This window comes from Callithrix jacchus, chromosome 14, assembly GCF_049354715.1.
Source record: "Callithrix jacchus isolate 240 chromosome 14, calJac240_pri, whole genome shotgun sequence".
Classification (NCBI taxonomy): domain Eukaryota; kingdom Metazoa; phylum Chordata; class Mammalia; order Primates; family Cebidae; genus Callithrix; species Callithrix jacchus.
In genome coordinates this window covers 58,594,042-58,610,467 of record NC_133515.1, presented here as the reverse complement: position 1 = coordinate 58,610,467, position 16,426 = coordinate 58,594,042, and the positions used below count along the sequence as shown (strand labels likewise).

The 16,426-nt window shown below is 33.5% G+C and overlaps 1 protein-coding gene and 1 pseudogene across 23 annotated transcripts in view; both read right to left on the bottom strand.

Moving 5' to 3' along the window:
• PPP4R3B (protein phosphatase 4 regulatory subunit 3B) overlaps positions 1-16,426 on the bottom strand; it is an 85,851-nt gene that overhangs the window by 41,250 nt on the left and 28,175 nt on the right. For 5 of the 23 annotated variants that reach the window (XM_035272522.3, XM_035272523.3, XM_017964320.4 and 2 more), the window contains exons 5-10: positions 13,152-13,229; positions 11,248-11,364; positions 9,360-9,476; positions 3,886-4,017; positions 2,356-2,458; positions 630-725 (exon numbers count right to left, since the gene is read on the bottom strand). In XM_035272522.3, the coding sequence (XP_035128413.1) occupies positions 630-725; positions 2,356-2,458; positions 3,886-4,017; positions 9,360-9,476; positions 11,248-11,364; positions 13,152-13,229 (643 nt within the window). The remainder of the gene's footprint in view (positions 1-629; positions 726-2,355; positions 2,459-3,885; positions 4,018-9,359; positions 9,477-11,247; positions 11,365-13,151; positions 13,230-16,426) is intronic. The other 18 variants (XM_035272527.3, XM_035272528.3, XM_035272530.3 and 15 more) reach the window with 5 other exon arrangements.
• LOC118147666 (small nucleolar RNA U3) lies at positions 1,797-1,872 on the bottom strand (annotated as a pseudogene).

Genomic DNA, 16,426 nt, shown 5'->3' with positions numbered 1-16,426 from the left:
TACAACCAGAGATAAAACTGACATATCTTCTTTTATCTTCTCCTATTCATCACTCAACAATTAGGACATTTCTCTTCATTTCATTTTTTTTTATTCTTAATTTTTTAAAATAACATTTGCATTTCATCATCCTTTACGCATCTCATTTTTAAAAACAGAAAATATAGAAATTTTTTTAAACTCCAGAATAATAAGTATGTTTATGTTTCAAGTTTTTTTAAAAACTAAATTAAGTAGGCCATTATCAATAAGTTCCAATTTCTAGGCATACATTCCAGAGCACATCAAGGCACATGTGCATAGGGAAACACAAGAATGTAACTGGAGCATTATCTGTAATAGCAAAAAGCTAGAAACAAATGCACATTAGAGGCAGAATGGCTCAATTACAGCATACTCATATATAGGGGTTAAAAATAAATAACTCTATTTCAATATGAATTAGATCAATATGAACAGGTATTAATATGAATAGATCTCAAAAATAACATTGGATAAAAAATATGCAGCATAGTATGTATGAGACATTAAATTTATAGCAACTTTAAAAATATGAAAAATAATACCATATATACACATCATAATAACATAAGCAAATACAGGAGTGATAAACTCCAAATTCAGCATACCTTGAGAGATGGAGGAAGAGGGGGTAGAATGGGAATGGGAATGTGAAGGGGTACATACGAAACTCCAACTATATCTGTAATGTTTTAAAAAAAAATCTGAAAAAAAATACGTCAAGTTAGTTTTGATAAAGCCAACAGGGAGTATATGAGTGTCTGTTATACTATTATCTATACATTTCTGTAGGCTGGAAATGTTTTGTTAAAATGAACATAAAAAATGCATTATTTTAATTTACATAAATGGAACCATTCTTCAAGAAAACCCTCTGTGATGTGCTTTTGTACCCATTCACCTTGATATTTTTGGGAATTATTCAGTTGACACATCAAAATTCAATTATTTTAACTGCTATATGGTATTCCATTATATGAAAAATATACATTTTATTCATTTTCCTACCACAAACAATGCAGCAACATTCTTGTACCTGTCATGCATATGCACAAACATTCCGTAGAGTATATACTCAGAAATGGAACTAATAATATTACATAGGGTATGCCCATGTTTCAACTTTATTAGTTTCATGAACATTCTCCTAACTAACCTCCTCTTAAGTGATTCTTCTGGTTAACAAATATTCTCAGATAGTGGCTAATGTTCTATTATGCCCCACATATTTCTGATTTCACTAATTAAGTTGTATGTTCATCAAAGTCCTTTGCTTATGCTAGTATGTATTATAGTCATATGATAACATAATTTAAATACTGCAGATTGATGAAATCTAAGAGAACTGTAGTATCTATGGCTAAGTTGAATACAGTAGAACTCAATTTAAAAATTGCCTCCAGATTAGATATATGCAACTATGAATACCTAGAGGGATATACTAAAGCCCTAAGATTATGCACTCAGACTTCTTCAAAAGTATTTTTAGACTTTCATTCCATTTTAATAAACTGTAAACAAATTGCAGCTGATGAATTATGGGTGCCAAATATGGAAATGCAATTTTTAAAAATACTAATGAAAAAGTCTTGCCCCTATATATTAGCATATATTGGCATATTAATGTGCATTTGGAGGCTAAATTAAAATATTTATACTATTTGCTCCTACTCATTCTAGATATCAACTCTAACAAATTTGGGGACAATGCCTTTTTGATGTCTACATCTTAATGCCTTAGTCTGTAATACTGTTTGCCACATTTCCTTTTTTTTTCTGCCAGTGGTCTATACATTCAGAGAAACTTCTGTAGTAACAAACTATAGAAATGACCTCTGAAAGAATAGTCTTGCTATGTTTTATCATTCACTTCCATAACCCTAAGAAACAAGAAAATCAGCCAGGTGTGTTGGCTCATGCCTGTAATCCCAGCATTTTGGGAGGCTAAGGCCGGTGGATCACGAGGTCAGGAGGTCACGACCATTCTGGCTAACAAAGTGAAATCCCGTCTCTACTAAAAATACAAAAAGTGGGTGGTAGCATGTGCCTGTAATCCCAGGTACTTGGGAAGCTGAGGCAGGAGAATTGCTTGAACCCAGGAGGTGGAGGTTAAGTGATCTGAGATCGCACCATTGTACTCCACCTTGGGTGACAGAGAGAGACTCTGTCTCAAAAAAAAAAAAAAAAAAAAATCATAATTTTATATTGCAGTTTAAGTTTTTCAATTGTAATTTCCCTGTCATAAAAGTCTCAAGGAAATTACCTGTTAGTTTTCATATTTATCTCATCCTTCTTTAAAAACAGAAATCATAGCAGATAAGTAAGAGACCCTACCCTTTGCACATTTGTCTTCTGAAGTATTGGTCAAAAGTGGTGCTGTGAGAACATGCATACAATGGTTGTAGAAAAAATTTAGAAATTCACTTTTTTCAGTTTTCTGAAACAGAATTTTTAAAAGAATAGTGTTACTTTTGTAAATAAAAACATCTTCAAGAATTAGCAGTATATACCTTTTCCAGAACAAAAACAAAACAAAAAGAATTAGCAGTACAGATCATACATAAGCAAATACTTTAAGATACTGTGAAAAAAATCAAGAACTAAGTTATATACTGTGAAAGAACCAAAAATTAACTATATTCACTTTAATCTTGTATCTGTGGAACTAAAAATTAAATCTACATCATATTACACGACAAGTAAAAATGAATGCAAAATAAAGATCAGATAGCATCACAAAATGTTTTTCTGAAGAAAATTATTCAAAAAATTTTTTAAAGATGCCTGTGATATGAATATGAAGTGCAATGAAGAACCAATCTATTGTACAACATATTACTAACAATTTCTTACACTTGCAAACTGCTAAGAGAGATTTTAAGTGTTCTCGACACAAATAAATACTTGAAGTAAAACACACACAAAATAAACAACATGTAAGTCAGAACAGCATGCACCATAATCACTGTTGATCCATTTGTCTCTTTCTGTGTGCAGTGTATTTTTTTCCCAAGAATGTAACGAAGGAAGAAAATTCTCTCAACTTTAAAAATAACAACATTCAAATGTGGGAAAAAGGCACATTTGAACCTGTTTTGGAAGAATAAAAATTTTTAGAAAGCAAAAGAACCAGTTAAGCCCATGTGATAGCAACTTAACTACTTAAAATTTGGAACCCCAGATTTCACCATCTCTATGCAAATTTGAAAAACCACTGAATCACTTTATCAAGTCACTAGATGAAGAGACAACATTTAAATCAATTTTTAACATTTTAAAAGTTTATAATTTGGAAAACAATGTCTTTGGAATTTGCCACTTTTTTTTACACAATTAGGCATACAAACTTGTAATGATTTAAAAACAATGTACATATTATCTAAAGATGAGGAAATCTTATAAAGAAAAATATTCCTCCATATTGAGAGAATGACTATTAATATTCCGGAGTGTCTAATCCTTAAGTATTAAGGAGTTAATCCTTAAATCTTTTAACATGTCTTATGCAATTGAGTTCAGTATATTTAAATTTTTCCTTTGTGATAAAAACCACATAAAACTTACTATTTAAAAATTTATCATTTTTAAGTATACAGTTCAGTAGTGTTAAGTATATTCACAATGTTGTGTATTAAAGAAATTAACACATAGAGGTCAAGGGCCATAAATGGTATTCCTAACATTTTACTAAGATTTTAACAATTACAATTTTGTATTTTGCCACAAATAAATTGCTACAAGAATACCACTGCTACTTAAATACCAACTAGACAAATACTTAAAATACTTGTTCCTCAAAATTTTATTAAAAAGCTACCTAAAACTGACTAGGCCAAAACATTTTATCTCAGAATAATTTCTTACATTAGTTGTGGCCAGCATGTTCTCTGGATCAATTAAAGTACGAAGAAGTCCCATTAACTGAACAGCGCCTCCTAGCTCAGGATCAGTATCACAGATCATTTGTTCAATTACCACATTAATAAGAAGAATATCCTGGTAACAAAACAAAACAAAACAAAACAAAACAAAATATGTTTCCATTAGTCCTGGTTTAGATCTAAGACAAAACACTAACTGAAAGAGCAAAATGAGAATCATATTGAGAAAAAGCAAAGAATGGGAAAGCTTATTTAAACTTTTATTTCTAATGCTTTTGAAAGTTCTAGAAACATACTACATACTAGAGTGAAAAAAAACCCACTCCAAAAAAAAAAAAAAAGAAGAAAAAAACAAAAACAGAGAATGCTGCAGCTTATAGAAAAGGAAAAACAAAATTCTTTAGCATTAATTCTTTTTCAGTGGAGATTCTAACAGTTTCTCATTTTGGGTCTCAGACTTTGGCATAAATTTAGAGGTTGACTAAACAAGCAAGATCATGGGAACATAAGACATAAATTATGTCAGCCTCTAATTAGAAAATCCTTCCAAGCCAAAAAAAAAAAAAAAAATGACCAAAAATAACCCAGTACACAACTCTTCATGCAAGTGAACACCATGTTATATAACGATCTAATATTAAATAGATACGTTGTTACATTAGTAACATGCTCTTGTGTTTTATTTATTTATTTATTTAATTTGCTTATTGAGAGGGAGTCTCATTCTGTTGCCCAGGCTGGAGTGCAGCAGTGCAATCTGGGCTCACTGCAACCTCACTGCAAATGAGTCTCCTGCCTCAGCCTCTAGAGTAGCTGGGATTACAGGCGTAAGCCACCATGCCTGGCTAATTTTCATATTTTTAGTAGAGACTGTCCTGATTCTAAGCTGGCATCCCTATTTTCTGATTAGAAAAGATAAAGAAAATCGTTTGTTTCATTGATTCTAAAACAGATTTCTTAAAAATTTTAACCTCTTAAAATTAAGATACATTTTGTAATTGATGGCATTTGATAGTCACTATCAGTGAAGTGGTAATCATGACAAAATTACATAACAATCTACTGACAATGTCTGGTAAGATCAAGAAAATATTAGCATCTGCAAATCTTAGGTTTGATAGATACAGTAAATAAGAGGAGAAAAGAAGAAATGGCAAGAGCAAGAATATTTGAATTGGTAGAGTAAAAATAATTGGTGGATATTGTAAAAACATTTGCAGTTTGCTTAATACAAACACAAGAATTTAATAAACAGTCCATTAATTGGCTGGGTGCGGTGGCTCACGCCTGTAATCTCAACACTTTGGGAGGCGAAGGCAGACGGATCACCTGAGGTCTGGAGTTCAAGATCAGCCTGGCCAACATGGCAAAACCTTGTTTCTACTAAAATACAAAAAAATTAGCTAGGTGCGGTAGCTGACACCTGTAATCCCAGCAGCTTGGAAGGCTGAGGCAGGGAGAACTGCTTGAACCCAGGAGGCGGAGGTTGCAGTGAGCCGAGATCACATCACTGCACTCCAGCCTTCTGAGAGCGGGACTCTGTCTCAAAAAAAAAAAGCTACTGACAAAATTTGCTTTACAGCAACTTAAATGAATGCTTCTAAGTACATGTGTGTGTATGTAAGAAATAGAGTTGGCCCTCTGTATCTGTAGGTTCTATATTCACGGATTAAACCAAGTGACAATGAAAAATACTTGGGAAAGGAAAAAAAAAAGAGAATGGTTGTATTCATACTGAAACATGTACAGACTTTTTTCTTTTATTATTCTTATTCTCTAAATAGTATTCTCTAAACAATACAGTATAACAACTATTTATAGCATTTGCATTATATCTGTATTATAATGTAAAATAAAAAGGAAGATTTGCATAGGTTATATGCAAATTCTATGCCATTTTATATAAGGCACTTGAGCATAATTGGAATTTGGTAACCTTATGTCCCAGTGGGAGGGGAAGGTGGTTTCCTGGAACCCACCCCTCACAGAAACTGAGGGATGAGTATATATAGCATATACATACACACACACACACACACACACACACACACACACACATCAATACTTCTTTCAACTCATTCTGATATATTTGAAGAGTGAAATGTAAGTAGCTCCTCAAATTCTACAGAACATAATGCTCAAACTTCTTAAGTCTGTGTAATAACAAACAGCCTGGACAGAGAAAACGAAAGCTCAATCTCTTTTGATTTTTTTGAGTGGGGTCTTGCTATGTTGCCCATGCTGGTTTTGAACTCCTGGGCTCAAGAGATCCTCCCACCTCATCCTGAAAAGTAGCTGGGATTACAGGCATGCACCACCACCACATCTGCACATTCATTTTTAAAAGTTAGGGGGACCAGCACCACAACCCGTACATTCATTTTTAAAAGTTGGGGAGATTTCTTGATGTGACATACTAAAGGAAATATTACTTCAATGCCATACCTGCCACAAAGAAGTAACTAGAACTAATTGTGAGGAAACAACAGACCAACCAAAGTTGTTGGATAATGGACCAGAAACTTTTTGTTTTTGTCTTGGTTAAAATGAACATTACTGGGACAAAGAATAAAATATGAATGAGTACTGTAGTCAGATGTTAGTATTACAAAAATCTTAGTATCATGATTTTGATAATTATACTGTGATAATGTAAGAGTTTTTAGCTGGTGGAAACTGAAGTAACTAGGGGTAAAGGGACATATTGTCATCATTCCTGTACCGATTTCTCAATGGTTCAGAAAGAAAATCATACATGCCTATGTATGCATGTGTATAAATACACATGCAAACATAGAAGGAAGGATAAGATGAACGACAGATAAAACGTTAACATTTGGGGAATTTGTGTGAAGGTATTTGGAGTTCTTTTTATTATTATTATGACTTGGAGAAATTTTAAGAAACTTGGAGATTAATAAAAGGTGATTTGATACCTTTTATTAAATACTGAACAGTCAATCCATAGAGATTAGCTTATGTATTTCCTAACTTCTTATGATAAATCTCAGCTATATAAAGAACTAGAGAGAACATAATAAATCCCGTGTATCCATCACCCAGCTTCAATAACTATTAACTCACAGCCAATCTTGTCTAATACACCAACTTAACTCTACCTTCCAGAATTTATTTTGAAGCAAATTCAATATAAATATTTCAGCATAAATCTTTAAAGTACAAGGATTCTTCTAAAGTAACATCATGTTATTATCATATCTAAAAAATTAACACAAGATTTCATTCTTTAAATGAGAAAATAAGTAACTGTATTACTTATCCAGTTGGGTTCTATAAGTTTTACTGAATGTTTCAAAGGCCATTAATATAAAAATAAGTGCAATCTGTGGCATAACAAAAAGACAGCATTACTGCGAAATTGACCCTTTCTGCTTGGATAGAAACAATAACTATAGAAAAAAATGTTAATAATTATTTTTATCTTAATACATATTTGAATCATGTAATCCATGTTGCCGAAACCAAATCTACTCCATAATACCTTAACAGAAGGAAATGTATGAATGCTGAGCATTTATTTTAAAAGGGCACCAAAACATCAACTGCCACTGAATATACTGCTAAGTTATTTTCTGTTTCCTTCCTAAAGGTCACCACCAACCCAATATAGAATTCAGCATGTAGAAGACTTAATTGGGATTTTTAAAATTAAATTTCTCTTCTGTTGTGGACTAAATTATTTTGAGGCAACACAGTTTTAAAACTGTAAAACTGTTAGCTCTCAGAAAATTCAGGAAAATGAAACCCCTTGAAGGTTGTTATAAGAAAAAGAAACATTGAGAAAGGCACTTCCATAGTGAAAAAAATCAATCACTGCTTTTCTAAGTCTTAAGCATCAATTAAACAAGAAATATTTCTGATTAAAACAGGAATCAAAGCTTGAAGAGTTAAGAATTCTGAAAGTTAACAGTTGACTGAAGTCATAGTCTGAGATTGATTCACGGTAATTTTATGATAAATGCCTTTAATCACACACATCACTGAAGACTAAGCAATAGGGGTGTTAATTTCAAAGTTATATTTTGTAAAGTGTGGCATTAAGATAGACTACTGAGATTATAAAATGATTAATAAAGTAGGCATTTTTCTTTAAAGTCAGAATTAGCATCATTTGATTTTTAAAATATATGTATATATTGAACACAAAATATTATTTCTCTTCTGATTATACTATAGCATTAACCCAAGTTGATTCTAAAATAAAATCAATTTAAAAAACACTGAGAATAACTAACAAACATAGAAAGTATAAATCTAAGGACACATTACAAGATTAAACACAAAACACATAAAACAACTGTAATTTAATTCAACAGTAACCCACGCAAGCATCAAATTAAAATTGGGAATCAAAAACTTTCCTTAAGAAGAGGTCCAGGCATGGTGGCTCATGCCTGTCATCCTAGGGCTTTGGGAGGTTGAGGCAGGTGGATCACCTGAGGTCAGGAGTTTGAGATCACCCTGACCAACATGGTAAAACCTTGCCTCTACTAAAAATACACAATTAGCTGGGCATGGTGGCACACGGAAGTTGCAGTGAGTCAAGAAAAGTGAATCTCTGCCTCAAAAAAAAAGAAGGAAGATAATTATATTTTAATTATCCTCTACTTAAAATTAAGGCATTTTTAATATAAAAAAAGGAATACTTTAAATTACAGCTATATTTTCATTCTGTCCTTAAAATAGCTTAAGGGGAAAGTTTAAATATATCAGTAGTGGAAAAACACAATATGGGTCTCATTATTAAACTTAAAAAATTTTTTTTTTTTTTAATTTCCAAAGGTTGTTGGGTAACAGGTGGTGTTTGGTTACATGTGTAAGTTCTTTAGTGACAACTTTTGAGATTTTGGTGCACCCATCACCCAAGCAGTGTACTCTGCACCCTATTTGTAGTCTTTTATTCCTCACCCCCTTACCACCCTTTCCCCGAGTCCCCAAAGTCCACTGTGTATTCTTATGCCTATGCATTCTCATAGCTTAGCTCCCACTTATGAGTGAGAACATACAGTGTTTGGTTTTCCATTCCTGAGTTACTTCACCTAGAAAAACAGTCTCCAATCTCATCCAGTCATTATTAAACTTTCAATCCTACTTTAAAATTTTTTGAACAAATAAAAGCAACTTTTTAGTTATCCCAGGTAAGCACCTGACCTGTAAATCTCCCAAGGCTTGAAATTACATTTCATTAACACTTGAAATTTAAGACTAGTATTTACAAATCTGATTCTATTATAATCTATTTATCTCAATATTAGTTTGAATTTTTTTTAACAATAAACAAAATAAAATACTACATATTCTAATTTACCCAAAGTCACAATTAATCAGAAATCTATGGCTCCCAAGAAAGATTAAGATTGTGTTGTTTTTTCTCTCAATAGTTTGCCAACACTGCTCTACAGATAATTCACATAGAAATCCACCATTATTACTTACGTCATCACTCTGCTGAGCTTCTTGCATTACAAACTCGCGGACCATAGATGGACTAAATTCTACTAGATAAGAAAATATATCTGTAGCAGCTGATCTGACTTGCAAATCATCCATGCCCTGATAAAAGAAAACTAAGTTACTTAGAGACTGTTAACAAAAGTTATTCTTGCATTTCCCTTTTCTTTTCCAAGTCCATACACTAGCTCTCAACTTTTTGGATTAAGATGTACTGCAATCAATATGTATAACCTCAGCAGCATTTTCTTCCTTTCTTTTTACAAATATTAAAACGTATAGGCAATTCAATGATTAGTTTCTGCTGATTTTTACCATAGCAAATAAATATTCCAAGAATTTAAACATAAGAATTGGCAGGGCCGGGCGCGGTGGCTCAAGCCTATAATCCCAGCACTTTGGGAGGCCGAGGTGGGTGGATCACGAGGTCAAGAGATCGAGACCATCCTGGTCAACAAGGTGAAAACCCCCTCTCTACTAAAAATACAAAAAATTAGCTGGGCATAGTGGTGCGTGCCTGTAATCCCAGCTACTCGGGAGGCTGAGGCAGGAGAATTGCCTGAATCCAGGAGGCGGAGGTTGTGGTGAGCCGAGATTGTGCCACTGCACTCCAGCCTGGGTAACAAGAGTGAAACTCCATCTCAAAAAAAAAAAAAAACCGGCAAAGGATTATAAGGCAATGCTTTACAAATGGTGTAAAAAATGTGGGAAGGGGATTTATTTAAACATAGGTAAAAATTTGGATAACGTCTCCTAGCTAAGACTTCAAAGTCTTCAAAGCCTTTTGTCCTGGATTTGCCAGGGTTACTCCTTAGTAACTGATTCTATTTTCTGTCACTCACCTAATGGAGCATACTTTTGAAAACTCTTTTTGGGCACTTCTACCCTTTTCTACAACTTAGTTTTCTAAGGTGGTAATCCTAAATACTTTTCCCCTCTAACACATGAAACATACATGACTTATAAGTTACAAAATCTTGAGGTGATTCTGAAAACACTCCCTGACCAGCAGGGAGTGATCCAGGGAATTCTGGTGAGAGGGGTCTAACACCTAACACTTTTCAGGAAGTGCACAAGATTAAAACTATTTCATAATAATAAACAATACTACTGAGCCTTTGTCATTTTTACTCTCATTCAATCACAAGTACAGTGGGGTTTTCCAGAGGCTGTGTGCATATGATGGCACCACAAATTAAATGTAGAAGCTGCTATATGAATCTAGACACCTTCTATAAAGCAAGGTATCAGAGGGATTAGCAGGAAAAAAAAAGTAAAACAAATGCTATTCTTTTCACTAAATTTTTTTGTTTTGGAAAAATTATTTTTTCATAAAAGTTATATTATTTTCAATCTCAAGGAAATGTGAAAAAAGTTATATTATTTATGTTGACATATAATGGGTTATTTTAAAATCAATACTTTAAAAACTAGTTTTAATTTTCCATAAAGTAAATACCAATGGATAAAACTTATATATTAAAAAAAAGTCTAAGAACCATGCCCTAACCCTGTGCTGCAACATGAATCCCCTTCAGTCTGTCCTCACTACACTCACTGATCTAAAAACAAAAGTTTTACTGGTTTCTATGAAATACACTTAATATTGTTACAGAAAATGTAACAGTCTTGCAAAAACATGTGGAGTTTTTCTTTTTATTCACTTGAAGCCATACTATAAGCAAGTGATTACATACTGATACTACAAATTAAATAAATAAAAACTTGAAACTGAAGGTATTCTTGTAGCAATTCAATAACAGATAAAGCATAGAACTGAACATAGATTACTATAATATATACTTTCCCATCCATAATATAAATCAATTATAATTTACTATTTCAAAAACATGAAAAGAAACAGTATAATTACCATTACAATTTCAAGAGCAGGAAGAATTCCCAATTTTGCCAAAGTTTTGAAAAATGCATCCCTGTTTTGAGGTTGTAATGTCTGAGAAAACGCACAAAATTCCTTGAAAAAATTAACCTGTAATGTTAGAAATCTTAGTGAGAAGTTGATAAACATAAACTTGGGGCACACTATAATAAGAATCTATCATAGTGTAGTATTCACCCTTCTGAAGAATCTCATCTTTTCAGAGTATCCTGGCTCCTCAAAACTACATTAAAAATGTATTAAAAACTAGCACTCCATTAAAAATAAATCTTGCATTACTGGGCACTATTAAGCAAAAAGAGAAATACACTAATAAAGAAAAATGTAATCTGGCTTTCTGAAAGATTCATCCTAAGCTGCTTTTTTTTTCACAGTGAATGGAGGTGTTTGACAACTTATCTTTATAAGTGAATCTTTTAAATATGTGATCAGAACATTTTTCTTACTCCATTGGGCCCTTATAGGACAACAGAGATATCTGGCTATAAAAGGCAAATGAAAGCATGCATGATTTAAGATTCTGGATTTGGCTATTGGCCTATTAGCATGCAAAAATACAAGATATACTTTTAATGGGGTGCTAGTTTTTAATAAGTTTTTAAACGAAGGTTGTGAGGAGCCAGGATACTATGAAAAGATGACATCTGGTGGGCACAGTGGCTCACACCTATAATCCCATCACTTTGGAAGGCTGAGGCAGGCAGGTCACTTGAGTCCAGGAGTTAGAGACCAGGTTGCCCAACAGTGTGAAACCCTGTCTCAACTAAAAATACAAAAATTAGCTGGGCATGGTGGTGCATGCTTGTAATCACAGCTACTTGGCAGGCTGAGGCATGAGAACTGCTTGAACCCAGGAGGCGGAGGTTGCAGTGAGCTGAAATTGCATCACTGCATTCCAGTCTGGGCAACAGAGTGAGACTCTTTCTCAATAAGAACAAAGAAAAAAAGATGAGATCTTTCAGAAGGTTAACACTAACTCTTTAAAGACACTCAGCACAAAAATGCCAGGTAAGAAATTTGTTTTGAATTATAAACACATATTTTCACTAAAACCATCCTATAAATCAACTCTAGCTGAGTTCCCAGTAATCTCTCAAAAACATAATATTGGTTTAAGGACTGAAACATACATCAAAACTTCCCTAATCTAAAACACCAATATTACAATTGAGAATACTAAGTAGGCTACTACTAAGTAACTACACCAAAGATGACTGGTTTTAATCAGCCATTTTTCATTATTTTGTGAAATCCCAAAGAAATAAATAAAGATCTGAAACTGAAGATACTCTTGTAGTTTTTCAGTATCATATAGCTAAATTACAGAATTGAATATACATTACTATAATGTGTACTTTTCCTTCCCATCTCATTATAATGTTTGGAAAATATGACAAACATCTGGCAAACAGCAATCACTATTCTCTTCCTCAAAATGGTTTATATTTCAAAGAAAGTGCTTATAACAAAAAGCAAACAAAAAATTTCCAAAGAACCAAATTACTTACATGATTTATTCAAAAAGCATTTTCCTTACCTCTTTTTTTAAAAAGAAAAGCATCGCTATAATATGAATTTCTGCAACCATAAAAATCTGTGAGTTTTGTACTTCTGTTCTAAATAAGGCAGTGATCTGATCTGGGGATTTATAAGGCATACAATGATGGTGGGTGATACACCAGAACATCCTAAAAATTTTCTAAAATATACAAATTCTAGAAACTCGGAATAATCTTTCATAGTTCAATTCAAATACATACTTTTCATTTCTTACTATCTATAAAAAATTCCCTCAAGTGAGCAAATTCGAGATTAAAAGTTATGCGTGCCAAAAGAATAAGTGCTCTTTAAGAGTTTGAATTTCATGAATAACTTACCAATTCACGCCGTTTATCATCATCTGTAGCCTCATCTGTTAACTGTGCAAAAACTTCAGACAAAAACTTCTCATCTTCCTGCATGAGGAAAATAATTACTATGACATATTAATAAAAGTATAAAGTTATTTATATGACTTACACAATCATAAAAAATAGCTGACAAGTAGCATTTTCATCATGAAACCTAATATTCTGGGGTACATGTGTGTGTTACAATTTTCTAAAACTTGACTACACCATTCAATTGTTATAAATACATTAATATCTTGTTTAAAAACCTCAACTACTCTTTGGAAAACAAAAATATTTGTTCTAGAGGTGTTACATGAAAACTCACTTAAGATTCTCTAGCCCCCTTTCAGGGTCTACTTACTCTCAATTTAAACATAATTCAAACAAGTCTAAACATCTTATTGTCAGTCCACAGCAGATTAGAAAAAGAAGAATTCTAAGACAAGGAACAAGGAAAACAGTAAAGGAGGCTGAATTCTGGCAATAGATAAAATTACAAAGCCATTTAAAATACAAGAATTCGGCCGGACGCGGTGGCTCATGCCTGTAATCCCAGCGCTTTGGAAGGCCGAGGCAGGTGGATCACGAGGTCAAGAGATCGAGACCATCCTGGTCAACAAGGTGAAACCCCATCTCTAATGAAAATACAAAAATTAGATGGGCATGGTGGTGCGCGCCTGTAGTCCCAGCTACTCAGGAGGCTGAGGCAGGAGAATTGCTTGAACCCAGAAGGTGGAGGTTGCGGTGAGCCGAGATCATGCCATTGCACTTCCGCCTGGGTAACAACAGCGAAACTCCCTCTCAAAAAAAATAAATAAATAATAAAATAAAATACAAGAATTCATAAAATACAATAACCTACAATCAACTGGTGCAGAATCTTAGACATTGTTTTGGTCCCCAGAGATATAATTAAATGACAAAATACTGCAATAACTGCTTTTCATACTAATGACGGTGAGGTATTAAAAAGACACACAAGTGCTAATTACCCTAGGCATTGTTTAAATGGACAAACAAAAATATAGTCAAGCATGTATTTAAAAAAAATTAATTTATGTATCTAAAGTCTAGAAGGAGTACATGTTAGAATGTTAACTGTGGTTATTGCTTGGTGATAAGTTATGAGTGATTTTCTTTTTTGGTTATCAATATTTTCTAATTTTCTTTTTTTTTTTTTTTTTGAGACAGAGTTTCACTCTTGTTACCCAGGCTGGAGTGCAATGGCGGATCTCGGCTCACCACAATCTCCGCCTCCTGGGTTCAGGCAATTCTCTTGCCTCAGCCTCCTGAGTAGCTGGGATTACAGGCACGCGCCACCATGCCCAGCTAACTTTTTGTATTTTTAGTAGAGACGAGGTTTCACCATGTTGACTAGAATGGTCTCGATCTCGACCTCGTGATCCACCCGCCTCGGCCTCCCAAAGTGCTGGGATTACAGGCGTGAGCCACCGTGCCCAGCTGATATTTTCTAATTTTCTACAATAAGCACAGACTATTAAATTACAAAGGAAAAATGGGCATAAACATTAAAATTCACCTTAGAGAAGATTTCATCAAAATCTGCTAAAATGTTTGAAAAAAGTGACAAACTTAAATTCAATCCCTTAAATTCTTTTTGAAATAAGGTTAAGCACATATTTTCAAAAAATGAATAGAAACCACTAGGTACAATCAGAGAGTATAACATGCTCTTCCACTAAACACCAACTGGTGCTACTCAAAGAGACAAAACATTAAGAGATAAATCACTTCATTAGCCTCATCAGAATGGTGTTTCCTTTGGTATTTCACTGCCTCCTTTTGGACCTCATGCACTACGGCCTGAACATCCATCTTTTGAGGGAGTTTATATGCATATGTAATCTTCTATTTAGCCCTCAAGTTACTTTTTCCTTTTTTTTTTTTTCTTGAGTCTCACTCTGTTGCCCAGGCTGGAGTGCAGTGGTACAAACATGGCTCACTGCAGCCTCGACCTCCTGGGCTCAAGCAATCTTCCTGCCTCAGACTCCCATGTAGCGGGGACAACAGGCAAATGCCACTAAACCTGGCTAAGTTTTTTAAATTTTTTGTAGAGATGGCAGCGGCATCTCACTTCGTTGTCCAGGCTGGTACCGAACTCCTGGCCTCAAACAATCCTCCCACCTCAGCCTCCCAACAGAGCTAGGATTACAGGCATGAGCCACTGTGCCCAGCCTACATTTTTCCATATACTTTTAGTCTCAATATTTTAGATTAGGGTGAGTAAGTACATATTTACCTCCATTCACACCTTTTATAAATTTCTATTTTCCTGAATCTATTGTAGATTATATCTTCATCCTTTACTACCTGAAATTTTTAAATTTTTTTCAAAAATTTTTTATAAGAAAAAAGTTCCAACACCTTGATAAATGCAATTTGGCACTTGAATTCTTCTTACATGATTCAATACTTACAGGCTGATTAAGAGAACTGCATAAAGTATTACAGATAGAGGCAATCTCAATTATTACAGTCCATTAAGAGAATGTGGATTCCTACTACTTTTTCATGATTTCCAGTATTACTTTTGATAATATTCATTAAGCTATAAAAGCACTCTGTTCCAATATATTTATGAAAGAAGCAAATAATCAATAACTTACAGTCTATCATATAGTTCAAACACTTACTCCAAAATCTCTGGTTCTCCAAGTAATCAAACTAATCTCTTTAGTTTTCCTTTTCTATTTGGCTTTAACAGCTTTTGTTTTAATAAAACCTATATATTTAAGTCAAAATTTGTGTGGCTGCTTTTCGGGATAACATAAAAAAACACTGTGGGGAAAGATAGAGGTTGCTTCTAAACAGTTTCAATTTGCAGTAATATAAACACAGGCCAAACAAAAGAAAAAACAGAACCCATTCATTTTTAGAAACACATAAACACAGAAATCTAGAATTAGATCAGATTTTGCAATATTATAGAGACTGTCAAGTCCAATTTTAAATTTCAAGAGACTGAAGTCCAAAAAGTGAACTTTTCTGAGGGTAGCCAGTAACAGATGGATTTAGAACCCAGGTCTCTCAAATAATGAATGAGGTTTTTGTCACTCCTATTAAGTAAACCACAGGACAGTTTCTAAGTATTTCAAACTTATGAATCAAACCAAAGCAAAAGATACACACAGAAGCTGGATGGGTCAAATCTAATAAAATAAAATTTAACATATTAAATCCTACACTTGAATCCAAAGAAATATCTCTAAAAACAAAAGGAAAAGTCTTATTACCCTAAA